Source organism: the organism of the source record quoted next, unplaced genomic scaffold (assembly GCF_019419815.1).
Source record: "Pyrus x bretschneideri cultivar Hongxiangsu unplaced genomic scaffold, Pyrus_bretschneideri_v1 Contig47, whole genome shotgun sequence".
NCBI classification, from domain to species: domain Eukaryota; kingdom Viridiplantae; phylum Streptophyta; class Magnoliopsida; order Rosales; family Rosaceae; genus Pyrus; species Pyrus x bretschneideri.
Window position 1 is genome coordinate 2,039,493 of NW_025999784.1, and position 20,957 is coordinate 2,060,449.

At 37.5% G+C, this 20,957-nt stretch overlaps 2 protein-coding genes and 1 long non-coding RNA gene across 3 annotated transcripts; all 3 read left to right on the plus strand.

Moving 5' to 3' along the window:
* Nucleotides 1-1,903: 1,903 nt before the first annotated feature.
* On the plus strand, nt 1,904-4,320 carry LOC103955186 (UPF0481 protein At3g47200). Its single transcript, XM_009367067.3, has 2 exons — nt 1,904-2,856; nt 3,642-4,320. The coding sequence occupies exons 1-2, from the start codon at nt 2,133-2,135 to the stop codon at nt 4,271-4,273; spliced, it is 1,356 nt and encodes a 451-aa protein (XP_009365342.2). The 5' UTR covers nt 1,904-2,132; the 3' UTR covers nt 4,274-4,320.
* Nucleotides 4,321-6,475: 2,155 nt separating this feature from the next.
* On the plus strand, nt 6,476-8,886 carry LOC125469871. The gene is made up of 3 exons (XR_007252174.1): nt 6,476-6,803; nt 7,637-8,487; nt 8,623-8,886. It is a non-coding gene; the product is annotated as an uncharacterized LOC125469871 (long non-coding RNA).
* A 9,290-nt stretch (nt 8,887-18,176) lies between these two features.
* On the plus strand, nt 18,177-20,615 carry LOC103955185 (UPF0481 protein At3g47200-like). Its single transcript, XM_009367066.3, has 2 exons — nt 18,177-18,962; nt 19,947-20,615. The coding sequence occupies exons 1-2, from the start codon at nt 18,239-18,241 to the stop codon at nt 20,576-20,578; spliced, it is 1,356 nt and encodes a 451-aa protein (XP_009365341.3). The 5' UTR covers nt 18,177-18,238; the 3' UTR covers nt 20,579-20,615.
* The last annotated feature ends 342 nt before the right edge of the window (nt 20,616-20,957 follow it).

The window sequence follows — 20,957 nt, forward strand, 5'->3', positions numbered from 1 at the left end:
TCCTTCTTTGTCTTTATCAAATTTGCATTGAGGACTTTTTGTCCTTATCAAAAATTTTGGCTTCTTTTCCTTTGTTCATTTGTCAACATATGCACTTTTCCTTTGTTCCTGTGTCTCTTTTATCCAACATGATGGCCATGTGAATGGCTTTCATGTTATCTAAAAAAAAAAAAAACTTCTCTTCTTCCTCCTCTTCTTGCGTGACCTTTCAGGTATAGAACACCAGCAACATGCCATCCTCTTGGATTATGTTGTTCTATTTTTGCAAACAAGCTTCTGCACCGTTGGTGAAGGACAGGTTACTGTCAATATTTGGGGTTGAACAAAACTTGCTCTTTCTTTATTGAATCCATTGCTTGCCGTGACACTGATGGTTCCCTTCTTTCTTGGCGTGGATGGCGAATACGGATCTCCTGAATTTGATTGGAACTTCACGGGGTGGTTTAGACCACCCCGAAGAAATTCATGGGATTTTTGCTTTTATTTCTGCTGCTGTCGGCAGGGAGTCGGGTTGTTCAAAGTCTCCACCTTCATCTGTTTGGTGAAGGGGAATGCCGAGCAAAGAGACAATTGCCTGGTGGTCTTGGCTGCCATTTTTTTTTTGTGTTGCTCTCCTTTTGTCATTATCTGTCTCTCTTATATATATATATATATATATTTCCTCATTTTTGTCTGCAACAGAACATCCAACAAGAGAAAAATATTTTAACAGGACTTTGTTTCATACTTGATGATGAATGTTCTTCTTTTGGATCTTGATTCGAAAGCACTAATGGTTGAACTTCTTGTTCACTTTTCTGCCAGCACTTCGTTGCTTTTGGTATTTTCTCTCAAAGTTTATCAATCTTTCTGCAGATAATCCCCTCTTCTTTCTCTCTCCCTCTTTTACTGCAGCTGATGCCTATTTATAGGCATCCTAGGAAGGCTCTAGAGTTTGTTACGTGGGGGGAGATGGAGGCCATGACCTTCTGCCACTTTCTCTTGATCCCCCTTACTGACTCCACGTTTCTTTTTGTTGCAGAAATTAGGGAGAACCTGTTTTTTGCACGTTTCTTCCCCCTTTTTAGGAAGAAATGCATACTTTATTTATTCATTTATTTATCTATGGATGTTGATTTGTAAGTAAAGCTCATCCGCATCTTTTTGGTTTGAATTACATTTTTGCTTTGCCTTGTAGTTTGATTCAATTTGTATGGATTCTATTTTTTTATTTTTTATATTTTTACTGTTCAACAGCAAGTAAGAAAAAGACAAAAAATTAAACAGTAAAATAGGGGTATTCCCATCATTTCAATTTAAATTAATATAATTTTATGATTAATACGCATTTGGTCCTTAGGGATCCTCAAATTGAGGATCTTAATAGAGCAGGATTGTCAGACCAACTTCAATGGTAGGCTAAAAACCAAATTACTCTCCAAAATTTCTCCCCAAACCCACTCCAACCCAAGGGAAAAATTTGGGCTAAATGCTAAATGCTAAATGCTAAACCAATGCCAAATTCCCCCTAAAATTTAGCCCAGAAATTGGAGTGGACTCCACCCAATATTTATCGGAATTTAAATAATTTTTAGATTAAAATGTTTATAAAATTAATTTACGATAGTTTATATATTTATTTTTTTTAAAAAAAAATTAATCTAACAAAAAAATAGTTTAAGTTCATTCTTTAATAATCCCGGGCTAAAATTTTAGTCTAGAACGGTTGGAGCAGAAAAACTATTTCTGGGCAAAAAACTAAATTTTCCGGGCTAAAATATTTAGCTTTTAGCCCAACTATTAGAGATGGTCTCAAGTTGATTTGTTAGATTCCAAATTCTCCTTTGACAAGAATCGAATTTAAGATTTTTTACTTACAAATGAAGAAGAATAATACTAAATCATGATATTAAGCGTAATATCGCAAAATTAGAGCAGTCAACCAATGAATTGGTGGTTGGATTAAGCAAGTTTTGACGTTTATAGTTGCATTTAATTATATTATCAATTTTCCCTAGTCATTGTCTTGCTGTCAATCAAACCAAATTATCTTCCCTTGAATAATCCCCATCCCAGAAGAAATAAAGCAACTTCAAATTTCACCACCACAATTCATCACCACAGCCATCATCACCTCCAAGCCAACTACTCAGATGGGGCCCAATCCACCGCAACAACAGCAACAACCCAACAACAACAGCCATCCAATCAGCATCTGGGAAGCGAACCAGGATCGGTTGCGCACCATGTACCAGATGATCTCAGAACCCCCAAGACTCCTATGCAATGCAGCAGGAAAACCCTCTTGCTGCATCTTCAGAGTCCCACAGAGCCTTGTCGAGATAAACGGTAAGTCCTACAACCCCCACATCGTCTCAATCGGTCCTTACCACAGAGGAGAGCCACGTCTCAAGATGATCGAAGAGCACAAGTGGAAATACTTGGGCTCTTTGCTTGCAAGGACAGAGCCCAAAGGGTTGACTTTAGAGGACTACTTGAAGGCCTTGGAGCCATTGGAACAAAAGGCTAGAGAGTGTTACTCAGAAAGCATAAATCTTAGGACGGATGAATTTTTGGAAATGTTGGTTCTTGATAGTTGCTTTATAATCGAATTGTTTCGAAAATTCGGGCTTTTGGTTCGGTTCGAGCTTGACGATCCTCTTGTCAACATGGTTTGGATAATCCCATTTTTGGCTAGGGATTTTCTTAGGCTTGAAAATCAAATACCCTACTTTGTTCTTCTGACCTTGTTTGAGCTCACAACCATGGAAGAACATAGAGAAAATGGGAAGTCATTGTCGTTGCTTGCTTTGGAATTCTTCAACAACCATATGCAGAGGCCTGATCATGTCATTCAAAAGCACCACAATCTTACAGGCATGCTCTCTCAAACTTCAATGATATTCTAAAACTAATTTCTCTGTTTTGTTTTGTTCCTTTGAAGGTGACCGAACACTTAACCTATCTTAATAGGGGCCGAGGGAACATAGGCCCGGGGTTGCACATGCCCGAAATGCCCCTCCTCTCTTCTTTGTCCTCTTAGGATCATCTCTTATGTCTAAAACCTTCTTGCATGTATTCTGTTAACAGGAATAAGTATTAGATTAGTGATTAATACACAGGTAAAGGGAAAAAAAAAAAATCAGGGATTTATGTATCAAGTTGAAAAATTAGCTTGGTTAGTCAAAAAAAAAAAAGAATTTCTTTCAAGTGCCTCTCTTTGTTCGATTTCGGGCCGCGCCCATGACCCAAACCCTACTCTATTTTCTTGCCTCCATAGCGGTGAGTTCAATAATTTTATTTAACGTATGATTCTCATGAATTTGGGTGTAATGAAGGCGGAAAAATAGACTAGAGTTTGGGTCAGGGGGTGACATGGGTATGAACCTCAAGCAATAGGTGTTGGGGGATGAGCCCACTGCTTGGTTCGTGGGAGATGAGCCCACCCAATAGGTGTTGGGGGATTCAATCACATAATAGGCAAAGCAATTTGTAGGGATGAAGTTGCTCTTAAATAAACCCAATAATTTTTTTGTTTTTTTTGGAAAAAACACTAATATAATATACAATATTTTTCTCATATTTTTACTCAGATTTTCTTCGGTACATGAATTTTTTGCCCCTCTATACGTTAACGTCGATGTTTAATACCTTGTTTGCAGGTATGCATTTGCTTGACTTGTTACGCTCAAGTGTTATACCCCCAGGCCATGAAGAGCCACGTAGCAGCAACACCATCCCAACACATACCATCCACTGTGTCTCGAAGCTTCGCCGTGCCGGAATCAAGCTCAATCCGGGCGAGGACGAAAGCTTCTTGGTGATCAAATTCAAGCGCGGTGTCGTCGAAATGCCGCCTATAACAATCGATGATTTCATGAGCTCGTTCTTACTGAATTGTGTGGCCTATGAGCAATGCCACAAGTCAAGTTCTAAGCACATCACCACCTACGCCACATTGCTCGATTGCCTTGTGAACACATACAAGGATGTTGAGTATTTGTGTGACCGTAACATCATCGAGAATTGCTTTGGGAACGATGGGGAAGTTGCTCGATTTATTAATAATTTGGGGAAGGATGTGGCTTTTGATATGGATAGATGTTACTTGGCTAAGTTGTTCAATGATGTGCATCACTATTATGGGAATAGTTGGCATGTTCAATGGGCTAGCTTCAAGTACACTTACTTTGATACTCCATGGTCCTTCATATCTGCGTTTGCTGCTCTGATTTTGTTGATACTCACCTTGATGCAGACCTTCTACACTGTTTTGAGTTATTACGATCTTTGAAAACTTATAGATATGGTTTTTGCAATATATATTTATTCATTTTTATAGTGTTGATGCTTACCAGTTAGGATTATAATATGACATTAAGGTCTTTTGATATGTTTCAATTCTACAGTTAGTGTCTTATATATATAGGGGTAGAATCAAGGGACACATTTTTTTACAAATATTTTTACACTTCTTTTGAGCCTTTAGATTAAAGCTATTTTAATGGTTAAGATTGTATTGGTTTATTTACTAATTGAATTTGTAATATGAAAGAAAATTAAATTCATTAATTGTGAAAAATTATTATTAGTGTTTCTCTCTCCTCCGTATATCTTAAAAGATTTAACACCATTAAATCTTATACATTCAACACCAAAGTATATAGAATTTACTTCAACCAACTGGTTTGCAAGCAGCGGCTTCCTTTGAAAAAAACAAAGTATGAACATTGTTGATCTAAATACAGGTGAAGGTCATTAGTTTGATTTGGAGCATTTTGGTGTTGTTCGGGTTCATGGTGGTGGTGCCTGTAATTCCTCCATTTCATCCTAATTCCAAAACGTGTTTTAAAATATATATATATATATATATATATTTTTTTTTTTGGTGTTTGTAATCCAAAATTTGATCTTTTATTTATCCTCAAATGTCAAAAGATTAGAAAAGAAAATAAGATATGTGACTACAAGAACTCCATGAATCATACAAGTTGAATCCCATGTCATTTGGACTCTCTTCCTATTTCTTCCTTCTTCTCCACACCATCAAAAGGATTGGGTAGGAATAAACCGTTTTTATTTTCGAATTTAAAGAGATGAGAAGAGAGAGAAATCAAAATATTATCATAATAATTTTCATTATTGCAGAGGTATAAATGTATAATTTCCCTTCTTATTTCCAAATAGTTAATAGACCAATGCAATTCTAACCGTTAAAATGGGTTTGATCTAAGGGTTTAAATATATATATATATATATATATGTATGTATATGTATGTGTGTGTGTGTGTATTAAAATCTTACCTATAAGCATCCGCACATGATTGAGGTTGTAAATATTATCGATTGGGGTCACTTATTGTTGTTGGTCACGACAATCCTAAATTTTTGGAGTGGAACTATTATGACACTCTACTCCCTACCCTAAGTATGCATATTTTATGCAGTGAAATGGTAATGAGATCTACATGCAAATAAACCAAATATTAGAAAGAGAAACCTCTCGCAATTAGTAACATTAATACAATCGAAAATTAAAGCATTTCTGAAAGCGGTAGGGAAAGTTCAATGAGACTCTCTACTAAACACTAAGCATGGATGCCTTTTCAGCAAAGCAAATATGACCTTGATGCAGGTTTGGGAGAAAATAGGGGGCAAAGAAAAAGGAAAAGGAAAAAAAAAAAGAGAAGGAAGAAATTAATAGAAAGATTGATAGGAATAAAATGGTCAAATATTAGCCCATATACAGAAGGGTGGTGCTATATCTTCCGTTGTCCACACATTCTTCTTAATTTTCGACCGTTGGATCGAATAAATTAAAAATAATTAAATGACACAAATTAACAAGAAGTATGTAGAAAGTAAAAAGGAATTTGTGGATAACATCACCCTATATGGAAATGTCAAACTCAACTATATTGGCCGTCACCTTAATTTGCACTTAAAATATATGTCAAGTCGGCAAGCAGGTTAGGCCATCTAATTTTTTTGAGTTGTTTAAAGAATTGCATGATTAGAAAAGTAGTGGGCAAGAAATGGTGATTTCTTTTTTGTTTTTTTAAGTCTGCTATTTTTATCTTAGATTACTTAAGCTTATATCCATAACGCGTAGGGATGACAACGGAGTGAACGGTAGTCTGGAATGCCCATTACCATCTACCCTCCGCCAGTTCTTTCTTCAACAAAATAGTAAAAGAATCGTAATGTAATACTGCAAATATATTTCATTCATATAATACAAATTCCTTGCCAACTTTTTTTTATTTTTTATTACCATGACTAAATAATTTAAGCACCGAGTTAGTAACTCGGTATGCTTAACGACGGTCCGAGTTAACTCACTGGGGAGCTTACAGAATTGTCGGCAACATGATCAATTTGTATAGACTTGGGGTGGGAAATTTAGGCAGATTGGAGGGCCATATGTGTCAATTTGTATGATTGCAAAGACAAATTTGCCCTTGCTTTCTTGTGTTGGATCCCATCATGGAGTCCCGACGTATTTAAAATTACACACTTTGCGCAATCACATTCTCTAAAATTTAACAAGAAAAGTCAATCAGCAATGCAATTATGGATCTGGGATTTAGTGTAAACTATTATTATATTGCTTACTTACATGTGATTAGTGTTTTGATTAGGGTTTTGATGTGTTAATAGGAGGAGGGGTTGCAGAAATTCCAAGCAGAAGTGGAGGAGGAGGAAGAGAAGGAACATTGCAGTCCGGTTTCTCTATTGGACCCTCCGTTCCAAGACGATGATGAGGGACATGACGATGAAGACGGTTTTGATTTGGAGTGCAGCTATGCCAATGTGCTGAGCATGTAATAATTCCCATGCTGTACTAAACTTTTTTTGAATCTTTATACCCTTGTTTGCTGGTTGTGTGGTCCTTTTCAATGAGCTTGTTACTGTTTGTTACGTAGGACATGAAAGTTCAAAGCAAAGATTGTTTTTGTCATGACACCATGCTTATCTTTGTGGGATCCATAGCCAGATTGCTTCTCCATGTTTTTATCGGTGTTTCGGTTCAGAAGTGTCGGTCAAAACGCTTGTTGTCTTTGTATCGATGTTACATACGTAATTTTGCAGTGATCATAACTGCATATGTGACCCACAGTTCTGTTTTCTGATGTCAATGTGCATGTGTTGGTTCATCAACCCTAGTTATTCATTTCAAATTTGTGATTGTGTTTTTAAAGTTTTTAGCGGTTTTCAGTTTTGATCAAACCCTTTTTGTTCATTTATAGGCTCATTGATTGCCCTGCTTCAAAATGTGGCAATTATTCACCTATTTTCTGCATTTCTTCTTCCTGTTTTGTTATGGAACCTGTTGGAGGCACGAGAGTTGTTTCCCCCGTTCTCTGTTTTTCCTCGGTGTTATTACAGTTAAATAAAGATCCGTATATAGGACACGAGAGTAGGAGAGGATCAGTTCAAAGTTTCAAAATTAGAACTGCACATTAATAAATTTTGGAGGCATGTATATGTTTGTGTATGTGCCTTTATTTTGTTTTCCTATCTGAGTAACAAATGTTGGTTCCTAAATGTGATATCAAAGTAACAGGTTATTTTTGAGTGTATGGACAACTCTTGTAGCAATTTTGAATTTTCGAACAAGTTACTAATTTTGGTCTTTCCTGCATTGAATTTACAGGAACAAAGCACCACCTTCTGCTGAAGCGTCGTAGATTTGAGCAATTGGCGGGGTTAGATCCAATTGAACTCGAAAAAAGAATGCTAGAAGAAGAAGATGGTAATGATGATGAATGTGAGAATGACGAGTCAGAAACATCGGATAGCAGCAGAGAAGAAACTCTTGAAGGGCTTCTCAGAGAAGTACTTTCCAAATTAAACTTCCCTTGTAACAAAAGTATCCCCGAAGAAATGCAGATATTGTTCATGGATCTCATTGTCGAGGAACAGAGAGAAGTGGATGATGCTTTTGACAGCAGAGAAGACGTGGTGGGAAGGGCCTGAAAGAGATTTGAATGTTGGAAAGAGGTGGACTCGAACACCATTGACATGATGGTGGAACAAGATTTCCGAAAGGAGCTCGACGGGTGGAAGAAAAGTCAAGATCAAATGGGAGAAACTGCAATGGAGATTGAGCTTGCAATCTTTGGCCCACTGGCGCAGGAATGGCAATGGAACTAGTTTGATTAACTCGAAAATTAATCGACCGGGAAAGGTTCGATGTTAAGGGGACCATTCCAAAGTGTTTTGGCATAACTTCTAATTATTTTTTTTTCTAAATCAAAATATGATCACTTGGAGTATAGTCTGACATGCACTGTGAAGCAGGAAATAGGCTTGAAATAGTAACATGCCTGAGGGTTACCTGCACTCCTCACATTTGTTATGGCTTTTGAAATGAGCAAATCGGTTGAGATTCAATGTGCATAAACAACGAGAGTAGTGCAGAAGAAGAAAAATGCGTGAAAATCATTATCTTTTTTGCGCAGAAACAACGATTGGGCTGAGGGTTTGCTGTCCCCAATTCTATGGGTTTGTTATCCCACATTCTATATCTCTTTTGTGTCTCTTTTCTAATTGTCACTTTGCATCGTTTTGGTTCTCCTCCTTGTCCTCATGTCGTTTCGGATTTCAACTGAAGCAAGCTATTATATATCGTTATTGCAGAGATCACGATCTAGTGCAAGATCTAAAGTGCGAGATCTAAAGAGAGAATAGGGTGAGGAGTTACTGATAGAGAATGAAAAGGAAGCATAGCCGACAGAAAAGTAACAGTGGCAATAGGGTGGTGTGGTTGCCGGAATTTTACTTCACTGTTGATTTTTGTAAATCTTTTATTTATAGTGTTTTAATTAATTTTGTGAAAAATTAATTGTGTTAGTTGTGAAGTGAAGTTGAAGAACTCATGTCAAAAAATTATAAAAGAGATGCAAAAGAGACATGAAATTGGGAACAACAAACCCTCGGTCCAATGAGACTAATAAAAAGAAACGATGCATGGAAATCATTATCATTTTGTTAAAGGAGCATAAAACTTTAGTACATCAAAGTATGACAACTAGAAAACTCAAAAAGTGTCAAGTATCCAATAAAGTGAAACCTTCACATTACCAACTCAATATTCTTTGGCAAGGAAGCCAAGGAATTGAGTTGAAGAATGTCTTAACAAACGAATAAAGTTAAGGACTTGAGTCAATTAAACACAAATTGATAAGCCTTGTTTTTCTTCTCTTTGTCTCTTTGCAGGAACTGACATTATTGAAACCTTACATTATTAGTTCAATGTGACTAATTAGTACTTAATTTGGTAGTGATAGGACTATCTACTTTGACTATATACCGAAATATCTCATCTAAACCACAAAATAAAAAGTTTTTGAACACATGTCAATATAATTGGTATGCAAGAAGAAATGACTCTTTACATATAAAGAGCCAAACCTTTTTTATGAAAACATTGAGGGAGTGGAAGTAAAAAAACTTATCTACATCCATTTAATCAGTTATTAACTAGATGCCAGCTATATAGCAACCTCCTTTGCATGTGCATTTATACTTGAAATGATTAGGATAGATGTGTTTATGCTTCTAAGTTCGAATTTCTTCTCGAAAACATACGAGTTTAGAGTAGAGTATCGTTATTATAATTCCTCTCTTCACAAGTCTCTTCTCATATGCCCATTGGCTTGTAACCACTAGTTTAGCGTCCCTTGGATTGGACTCAGAGTTGGGCTGCAGAATTTTCAATCTTACACCTAATATGTTTTGAGTAATTCTGGGTCCTGAAGTATGGTCCTTGGTGTTAGCCTGGTTCGGTTTGTTGTTAGCATTTCTAGGCCCAAAGCTCTTGCTTCCGTCACTTATAATATGGGTAGCCAAAATAACAGACCAAACCGGCCGGTTCAGACCAGTTTTCTTCTTTATTTTACATATAAAATTCTTAGTTTATAATATATCAGAACTTGATCCAAATTAGAACAGATATGTAAAAGCCAGTTCAATTTTGACATTGTTTTTTAGGGCTCGAATTGAACCGGTTGCACCTCTCTTTGTTTCTCATCGTTTAGTGCTGCACTTGATTCGGCATACCCTAGCTATCTTCCGAGACTTTGTGCCGCTTTTAAGGTGCTACCACGCACATCCGTCCCAATACAAACGGAGACTTAAGACGAAAATGTAATGAAACTTTCTTAATTTTGTACCTTAATATATTTTTCTAATATACTAGGGAAATTGAAAAACATTCCAATAAAATCTATCGACCATCTCCACAAAACAAATCAACTTAAATTTAGGAAAATAAGTAACACTTTTGTTGAAAACGTGATGAAGGTGGATAAAAACTTATTGGAAGCTTGAAAGAAGCAGTTTACAGCTTTGTGTGTGTATGTGTGTGTGTGTGTGTATATATATATATATATTCCCTAAAGCAGACCACTACAGTTAAAACCGAGCAAGTAAAAGAAGAGCAAAAGTTCAGATGGGCAGATTGTAAAGATAGTCAAGATTTGTACGAGTAAACTAACCAGAAGTTAAAATTAATTTTTGGAGACCACTATTCATCTAGGATAGAAATTCAAACACTAATCCGACAAAATATTATTCATCTACAATGTCGTCGTTGTGACATGATCATTCTGCATGCAAGCTAAACAGTAAACCAACAAGATACTATTTATCCACAGTATTGTCGTACCAATAATTACTCCGCGTGCAAGATCAATAGTCAAAATATTAATCATTTAGACAAACCACTATTTACGCATGAACCAACAGTCATCCAACCAGTGGTCCCACAGACACTCCGTGCTCCTACAATCAATTAGGCAATTATTCATGTCTTATTACCCAGTCTATAAAAGAAAGGCTCTAAAGCCTAAGTTAGCAAGTTAATTCAAATTTTATTTTCTAAATTTCAAAACTTCTCCGAGTTTCTCTTGTATCCGAAGAAAATTTGTAAACAATTTTAATTTCCGCAACTCATTTAGAGAGGTTTTTGCATACATCAACTTCTCATTTCAGTCATCTATTCCCCAGTCATTTGTAAGTTTTCAAATTTATAAATTAATTTCAGAACTCTATTTTCAGTAATTATTTTGCATCATTATTTTTAGTTCATTATTTTCATTATACAATGTATGATTCAATACTCCTAATGAATCTAAGCATTCTAGAAATGAAGTTTTTGTTTCCTATCTCATTTACAAAGTAATTAGAGATCTAGATTTTCAGATTTTCATACTTTGATATCAGTAATCTATCAAGTAAGCTTTCGATACACCCTTATATATACATATACCAGTACTCTTCCGTTGAGGGATTCCTTGTGGTGCTCATTGCGTAGCTTTCTTCAATGAATCACAAGAAATCGTGGATGTGACTCGGCACATTCACTAGCCCTGACATGGCTGCCACTTGCAGCTTTGGTTCTCAAGGGTTAGTCTGCTTCATTGAACTTTCCCAACGAGGCAAGTGCCTTGCCGCACCCTTCGAGTCGAATGCTTGTACTGGAAAGGACATACAATGTGCTGCCTTAGAGGCAGCTGAGGTATTTCTGGAGGTTAAAGTTAAAGCCTCTTCATCATCTTCTTTGAAGTTGGAGAAGGTAGAAAAAGAAGAGTTGAGAAAAGTTTTGTATTTGGATGAGGTGGAGTTGTCCAACATGCATGCAAAGGGGTTTTAATTGGAATTATAATGATGATGATTTGGGGAATAATACTGCTGACAGTTCCCTGTGGGAGAAATGTTAAGAAACTCTCTCAAAGTGAAATTCTATATGGATTATCGGTCACCTCACAATTTAGCGTCAATTCTTGTGCTAACATTATAAAACATTGTGCCAAAAATAAGAAATGGTAGAGAGTTCATGAAAAGTCTCATTTTTTAGAGAGTCTCCTTAGCAATTCTTAATTTGAATTTGATCATCTTTTAGTTGCTTGTTCAATTCTATGCAAGTGAGACATATAGAGTTACATTAAGATATAATTAATCTTCCTTTTCGAGGGGTTGTGACCCTTGATTTTATAGTACCATTTTGAATCTCTATCAACTGCTAATAACTTAATATTTAGGTTTTCTTCTGTAGAAAACCAATATGGTTTTAAACAATTTTTTCGTATTGAATTATTGAGAAAAGGAATACAGCTTAACCTATATACACAAGCTAAGTGCTAAACTAGGTAATTACAAGTTGACTTATGAAACAAGAAACTAATTTAATACAAAGATACTTTCCTATAGAGCCGAAGCCTCATCCCTAATTGTCGCAATCTTCAACACTCCCCCTCAAGTTGGAGTATATGTTAATTATACTCAACTTGCTAAGAAGATTTTCAAACTGAGAGGTACTTAGTGCTTTGGTAAACAAATCTGCCAGTTGTTGTAGAGTTCGGACATGGGCAATTTTGACAAGACCTTCTTGTATCTTTTCTCGAACCAAATGACAATCAATTTCGATATGTTTCGTCCGCTCATGGAATACGGGGTTGGATGCAATATGGAGGGTAGCTTGATTATCACAGAACAAAGTAACAGGTTTCGGATGATGAACATGTAGATCATTAAGCACATATCTTAGCCAAGTTATCTCACAACATGTGGATGCCATGGCTCTATATTCTGCCTCCGCTGTAGATCTTGCCACTGTGGTTTGCTTCTTTGTTTTCCAAGATATAAGTGAGTCTCCAAGCATGATACAATAGCCCGAGGCTGACTTTCTTGTATCTTTGCATTTTGCCCAATCAGCGTCACAATATGCTTTCAGTTGAAGGGATCTGGTGGAGTAGAGCATGATCCCTTGTCCTGGTGTCCCCTTTATGTGCCTCAAAACTTGATGTGCTGCATCTAAATGTGGTAGCCTAGGCTTGTCCATAAATTGACTTAAAATGTGGACAGAGTAAACCAGGTCCGGCCGAGTGATTGTCAAATAAATTTGACGACCAACTAGTCTACGATATGTGGATGGATCCTTCAACAACTCACCATCTGTCTGTGTGAGTCCCAGGTTCTGATCCATAGGGAATCGAGCCAGTTTAGCTCCAAGAAAACCAGTATCCTCTAATATTTCCAAGGCATATTTTCGTTGTGACAAAGATATACCTTGAGATGACCTTGCAACTTCAATGCCCAAAAAGTAATTTAACTTTCCTAGATCTTTGAGTTTGAACTTGCTGGCCAAAAATTCTTTTGTCTTCTCAATGAATGAGAGATCATTATCGGCCAATATCACATCATCCACATACTCAATAATAGCAGTAAGACTTGCACCTTTGGATCGAACGTACAGAGAATAGTCCGCGTTAGACTGTCGATAACCTGCAGCCTTGAGCACAGAAGAAAGCTTCAGGAACCACTGCCTTGAAGCCTTTTTAAGTCCATTAAGGGATTTCTGAAGCTTGCATACGAGTGTCTCCCCCTTTCGTCCGTATCCTGGTGGGAGTCGCATGTAAACATCTTCAAGTAAGTCTCCATGGAGGAAGGCATTATTGACATCGAGTTGATACAAATGCCAACCTTGAGCAGCGGCAACACCAATGAGTAAACGAACGGTGACCATCTTAGCGACGGGAGCAAAAGTCTCCTTGTAATCAAGACCTTCAATTTGTGTATATCCTTTTGCGACCAAGCGGGCCTTGTAGCGTTCCACAGAACCATCTGGATTAAGCTTGATTTTGTAAACCCATTTGCAACCAATGGGTTTCTTCCCAGGAGGAAGGGGTTTAAGAGTCCAAGTGTGGTTGGCGTCAAGAGCAGAAACCTCATCTCTTTTGGCCTGGCACCATTTAGGATCTTGAATAGCCTGCAAATAATTTTGAGGTTCCTTGACAAGGGAAAGTGAGGTGGTAAAGGCATGGTAAGTGTGGGACAAATGATCATAAGATAGGAAGTAAGAGAGAGAGTGAGAAGTACTACCTTTGTGTGATTTAACGTGAGAAGTCAATGATTGGTTGGTGCGAGAAGGTAACTTGACACCAACATGAAATTGTTGTAGGTAGGGAGGTGGTCGAATGGCTCGGGTGGAAGAGTGACTAGATGTTTAGGCAAGCTGAGATGAGGTGGCGTCATGGGTGGGAAGGGTTAGGGTAGTGGGGGTGTCGATGGAAGGTGAGGCAGATGAAGGCACAGCGTCGATGACATTGTTTCCGTGAAGAGTAGAAGGGGTAGGATGGTTATGTGAGGAGTCAATGTTGGTAGTTGTGAGTGGAATAGGTGATGGATCGTAAGAGTAATCAGCTAGGTTAGGTAGAGATGGGTATAGTGGTGGATGGTTCATGTCAGAGTGTGATGCGGAAGGTGTGTTAAAAGGGAATGTATGTTCACGAAAGAGCACATCACGGGAGATGAATATTTTTCGTGTATGGAGGTCATAAACCTTGTACCCTTTCTTGCCATATGGATAACCAATAAATATGCATGGGGTGGACCGAGCATCAAATTTGGATGGATGATGTGCGTGTGTGGATGCAAAGCAAAGGCAGCCAAAAACCTTCAAATGTGAATATTTAGGTGGTTTGTGAAACAAAAGATCGTAAGGCGTTTTACCATGCAAGACTTGAGTGGGTGTACGATTGATGAGTTAGGTTGCGGTGAGGATGGCTTCTCCCCAAAAATTGGTAGGCAGGTTAGCTTGAATGAGGAGTGCCCTAGCAATGTTAAGAAGGTAACGGTGTTTGCGTTCAGCCACCCCATTTTGTTTAGGGGTGGCCACACAAGTTGTTTCATGGAAAATGCCTTTTGTGGAGTAAATATCAACAAGTTTAAATTCTGGCCCATTGTCACTCCTAATTGTCTTCACTCTGTGAGAAAACTGATTTTCAACAAGGTTGATGAAATTGATCAAATGGTGTCGTGTGTTAGATTTGTGCTTCATTAAGTAAATCCAAGTACAACGAGTGTAATCATCAACAATTGTGAGAAAATATTATGCTCCAATGAGTGAAGCAATGCGAAAACCCCCCCAAATATCAATATGTAAAAGTTCAAAAGGCATGATAGTTGAAATTTCACTTATTGGAAATGGAGATCTTGTTTGTTTGGCTAGAGGGCACACAAGACAATTATTGAAAATACAAGAACCAAGGGCAAGAGTAGAGAGTGAAGTATGTCGAAGAGCTTGTTCAGAAAGGTGGCCTAGGCGTTGATGCCAAAGGTGTGGTGATATTTTCTGAACAGCATGAGTGGTGGATATGGTAGGTCTTCTGTTGGTGCCGTCCAAAAAATATAGTCCTTCTCGTTCACTCCCCGTCCTAATCATCTTCCCCTAACGAAGGTCCTGAATCACACAAAAATGACTTAGAAAAATCGTGATACACAAGGACTGATAGGCAAGCTGACTAATGGAGATTAGATTGAGCTGGAAAATGGGGACACAAAAAACATCAAGTAAGACAAAATCTGTGGAAAATTGCATGGTCCCTATGTGTGTTACTGCAGCATAGGTACCATCGGGCTGATTCACGGTCTTATTCCTAACAGGCACAGAAGAGGTTAACAAAGTATGTGAGGTAATTATGTGATCTGTGGCACCGCTATCCAAGATCCATGATGATTTCTGACCATGAGAAGTGAAGGAAAAAGCTTTACCTGAGAGATCATTTAGAGAGGAATTTTTACCAACATTGTGCGCCTTGGCTTTGTTGTTCTTGAGCATGGTCATTATTTGCTTGCACTGATCTGGTGTGAATGGGAAGGAAGTTGACAATTCCTGTCTGTCAAGATTACTTGAAACATTGTTACCCCTGGATTTCTCCTGCTTAGGATGGCTTCTTTGTTGCTCTGGATCCGCCTTTTTCAGTTTTCGACAATAATCTATCGTATGGCCTTTCTAGCCACAATATTCACATTTTAAATGGGCACGGCAAGGTTCAGTGGTGTGATTGTTTTTGTTGCAGCGAGTACACTTCACATCAGCATATTTCTTGTTGGAGTCGGGTCCCTTAGCCGCAAACACAGCCTCATGTACTGATGATTTTCCTACAGTAGTGTCATGTTGCTTCTCATGTCGTAGCACAAGAGAGTATACCTTATTGACTGGTGGAAGTGAATCCATTAAGAGGATTTGATCCTTTATTGCACTGAAGGTTTCATTAAGTCCCATGAGAAACTTAATGGCCTTTTGATTTTGCTGAAAGGCCAACACATGTTGCAAGGTGTTATAGTCGCAATCTGGTAGGCTGATCGCAACATCTCTTTCGTCCCATAATGCTTTGAGTTTGGTGAAATAAGAACTCACAGTTATTGTTTCTTGGGTGCAATCATGAATCGCGCTCTCAATGTGATACAGTTGCATATTGTTCGTTTGAGAGAAATGTTCTTTCAAGTCCTCCCAAACTTGATACGCAAGATCACAGTAAATAATACTTGATTGAATTTCCGGTGATATGGAGTTTACTAACCATGTTTTAACTAAACTGTTGCATCGATCCCATTGATGCAAGTCTGCTGCAGCGACCTTCTTTTCTGGTTTCTTGAAAGTTCCATCAACGAAACTCAACTTGTTTTTGGCTTCCAATGCTCCAATCATCGCCCTGCTCTAGGTGTTGTAGTTGTCTGGAGTGAGCGGCTGAGAAACGAGCATCATTCCCGGCTGATCAGAATGATGCAAGTAATAAGCATGGTTGACATCATAAGTGGTTGCCTTCGTTGAACCAGATGGGTTCAGTTTATCGTTGTGCTCTGCCATGGTGGGCGGCTAGGGTTTAATATTTTCTTCGGTCCCAAGATTATCTCTCTGGTACCATGTAGAAAACCAATATGGTTTTAAACAATTGTTTTCGTATTGAATTATTGAGAAAAGGAATACAGCTGAACCTATATACACAAGCTAAGTGCTAAACTAGGTAATTACAAGTTGACTTATGAGACAAGAAACTAATTTAATACAAAGATACTTTCCTATAGAGCCGAAGCCTCATCCCTGATTGTCGCAATCTTCAACATCTTCTTTTCGTCAAAATCTTTATATATATTTAGGTTGGACGCTTCAATTAATGTGATATTAGAATCATCATGAATCACCCTTCCTGTGTGTTAATCGTCTGGAAAATTCAAATCTAAAACATTTTTATTATTGCGAAAAAAAGTAACACTAAACTATCAAATCCAAGTATAAAAGTTTGAATCGACCTAAAATAAGGCACGACCACTTGAAAGAGATATTCTGTGTTTGAGGAAGTATTAAGTTATTAATTAATGAAGTACTATCACCTAGTTATTATCGAATAAAATGGGCTAACTTACTTACGCATAACCGCTAAATATATCAGTTGCTTATGAATGGTGGTGTTGTGGATTAATTATACTATAAGGTATTTTTTTAACCGAAAGAGCATCACAAGATGTCTCTTGACGGAAGGGGACAGATATATAGCCGTAAACTGCTTCCTGCAAGTTTTAAAAATGCTTTTACTATGATTTTCTGCATGCATAATGCAGGAGCAAACAAGTTTTCCTCGTTTCTATGGTACGGGCCAACTCTAACATGAAATTGATTCCAAGTTTCAAATTCAGTTTGAATTTCTTAATAATGGTCTTTAAACTTCTAAAATAAAAATATCATAATGGACTTTGATGTTGCAAGAGGATTTTATTTTTTTTTTTATTTTTTATTTTTTATAACAAATGATATCATCTACATTAAGGAACATGAGTTTTCTAATAATTCATGGGCTTTAAGTTGGCTTTGGTTTATTATGTTGTCAAATATTTTCAGTATTTCGATTTAAATTAATATAATTTTGTGGCTAATACGCATTTGGTCTTCAGGGGTCCTCAAAGTGAGAATCTTAAGATAGCATGACAGTAAAAGTTTATTTGTTGGATTTCAAATTCGTCTTTGGCAATAATTGAATCTAAGACTTTTTACTTACAAATGAAGAAGAATATTACTAGATCATAGTATTAAGTGGTGATGTTGCAAAAGCTAGAGCAATCAACCAATAAATTGGTAGTTGGATTTAGCAAGCTTTGACCTTTATAGTGGCATTTAATTGTAAGAAAAACTAACGAAAAATCTAAAAAAACTTTAGTTTTAATGAAAATGACAAATAAAGGTTAGTGAATAATACCAGAGAAAAGTGAAAATATGACTTTTCGTTAAAAGTCAACAGTATCATGAGTGTTTCGTTAAAACTTATCAATTCTCCCTAGTCATTGTCTTGCTGGACAATCAAACCAAATTGTCTTCCCTTGATTAATCTCCATCCCAGAAGAAATAAAGCAACTTCAAATTTCACCACCACAATTCATCACCACAGCCATCATCACCTCCAAAGCACCTACTCAGATGGAACCCAATCCACCGCAACAACAGCAACAACCCAACAACAACTACCATCCAATCAGCATCTGGGAAGCGAACAAGGATCGGTTGGGTACCATGTACCAGATGATCTCAGAACCCCCAAGACTCCTAAGCAATGCAGCAGGAAAACCCTCTTGCTGCATATTCAGAGTCCCACAGAGCCTTGTCGACATAAACGGTAAGTCTTACAACCCCCACATCGTCTCAATCGGTCCTTACCACAGAGGAGAGCCACGTCTCAAGATGATCGAAGAGCACAAGTGGAAATACCTGGGTTCTTTGCTTGCAAGGACAGAGCCCAAAGGGTTGACTTTAGAGGACTACTTGAAGGCCTTGGAGCCATTGGAACAAAAAGCTAGAGAGTGTTACTCAGAAAGCATAAATCTTAGCACGGATGAATTTTTGGAAATGTTGGCTCTTGATAGTTGCTTTATAATCGAATTGTTTCGAAAATTCGGGCTTTTGGTTCGGTTCGAGCGTGACGATCCTCTTGTCAACATGGTTTGGATAATCCCATTTTTGGCTAGGGATTTTCTTAGGCTTCAAAATCAAATACCCTACTTTGTTCTTCTGACCTTGTTTGATCTCACAACTATGGAAGAACATAAAGAAAATGGGAAGTCATTGTCGTTGCTTGCGTTGGAATTCTTCAACAACCATATGCAGAGGTCTGATCATGTCATTCAAAAGCACCACAATCTTACAGGCATGCTCTCTCAAACTTCAACGATATTCTAAAATTAATTTCTCTGTTTTGTTTTTTGTTACTTGAAAAGTGATGGGATGCTTAACCTATCTTCTTTTTTTTTTTTTTTTTTTTTTTTTTTTTTGAACGAGGCTTAACCTATCTTAATAGAGGCCGAGAGAACATAGGCCCGGGGTTGCACATGCCCCCTCCCAAATTTCCCCGTGCGAGATGCTTAATTATATTATTTTGCCAAAATCGTGACAATATTAAGTTATTAACTGCCTCTCCTCTCTTCTTTGTTTTCTCAGGATCACCTCTTATGTCTAAAACCTTCTTAAATTGCATATATTCTGCCAACATGAATGAGTATTAGATTACAAATTAATACACAGGTAAAAGAAAAGAAAAAATCAGGGATTTATGTATCAAGTTGAAAAATTAGCTTGATTTGTCAAAAAAAAAAAAAACAAAAAAAAGATGGAATTTTTGTTCAGGTGGCTCTCTTTGTTGATTTTTGGATCCGCCCATGACCCAAACCCTACTCTATTTTCCTACCTTCAAGCATCGAGTTCAATAATTTTAGTTAACATATGATTCTCATGAATCTGGGTGTAATGAAGCAGAAAAATAGACCAAGGTTTGGGACAGGGGTGATGTGGATGTGAACATGAGTGACGTTGGATTGCCTCAAGCAAGGCCTCAGGCCATTCTTGTTCGACTGCGTGGCCCGTGGGAGATGGGCCCACCCAATATGTGGGGCAATTGGCATGGGCTGGAGCAGATTTTGGGGTGGTTGGGGGATTGAATCACCTAATAGGTGGGTCAATTTGTAAAGGTGGAGTTGCTCCTGAAGTAAACTCAAAAGCTTTTACATTTTTTTTGGAAAGAACACTAATATAAGATACAATATTTTTCTCATATATTTTTACACAGATTTTCTTCGGTACATGAATTTTCTGACCCTCTATATGTTAACATCGATGTTTTATACCTTGTTTACAGGTATGCATTTGCTTGACTTGTTACGCTCAAGTGTTATACCACCAGGCCATGAAGAGACACGTAGCAGCAATACCATCCCAACACATACCATCCACTGTGTCTCGAAGCTTCGCCGTGCCGGAATCAAGCTCAATCAGGGCAAGGACGAAAGCTTCTTGGTGATAAAATTCAAGCGCGGTGTCATCGAAATGCCGCCTATAGCAATCGACGATTTCATGAGCTCGTTCTTACTGAATTGTGTGGCCTATGAACAAAGCCACAAGTCAAGTTCTAAGCACTTCACCACCTACGCCACATTGCTCGATTGCCTTGTGAACACATACAAGGATGTTGAGTATTTGAGTGACCATAACATCATCGAGAATTGCTTTGGGAACGATGGGGAAGTTGCTCGATTTATTAATAATTTGGGGAAGGATGTGGCTTTTGATATGGATAGATGTTACTTGGCTAAGTTGTTCAATGATGTGCATCACTATTATGGGAATACTTGGCATGTTCAATGGGCTAGCTTCAAGTACACTTACTTTGATACTCCATGGTCCTTCATATCTGCGTTTGCTGCTCTGATTTTGTTGATACTCACCTTGATGCAGACCTTCTACACTGTTTTGAGTTATTACCATCCTTAAAAACTTACAGATATGGTTTTTGATTAATATTTATTGATTTTTATAGTGTTAGACGCTCACCAGTTAGGATTATAATATGACATTAAGGTCTTTTGATATGTTTCAATTCTACAGTTAGTGTCTTATATATATATATATTAAAATCTTACCTGTAAGCGTCCGCACATGATTGAGGTTGTAAATATTATCGATTGAGGTCACTTATTGTTGTTGGTCACGACAATCCTAAATTTTTGGAGTGGAACTTTTTTCACACTCTACCCTCTACCCTAAGTATGCATATTTTATGCAGTGAAATGGTAATGAGATCAACATGCAAGTAAACCAAAATTAGAAAGAGAAACCTCTCGCAATTAGTAACATTAATACATTCGAAAAT

Coding starts and splice junctions, on each gene's coding strand:
- LOC103955186 (XM_009367067.3), top strand. CDS start 2,133: ATGGGGCCCAATCCACCGCAACAACAGCAACAACCCAACAACAACAGC. Junction 2,857..3,641: donor AAAGCACCACAATCTTACAG/GCATGCTCTCTC, acceptor CCTTGTTTGCAG/GTATGCATTTGCTTGACTTG.
- LOC103955185 (XM_009367066.3), top strand. CDS start 18,239: ATGGAACCCAATCCACCGCAACAACAGCAACAACCCAACAACAACTAC. Junction 18,963..19,946: donor AAAGCACCACAATCTTACAG/GCATGCTCTCTC, acceptor CCTTGTTTACAG/GTATGCATTTGCTTGACTTG.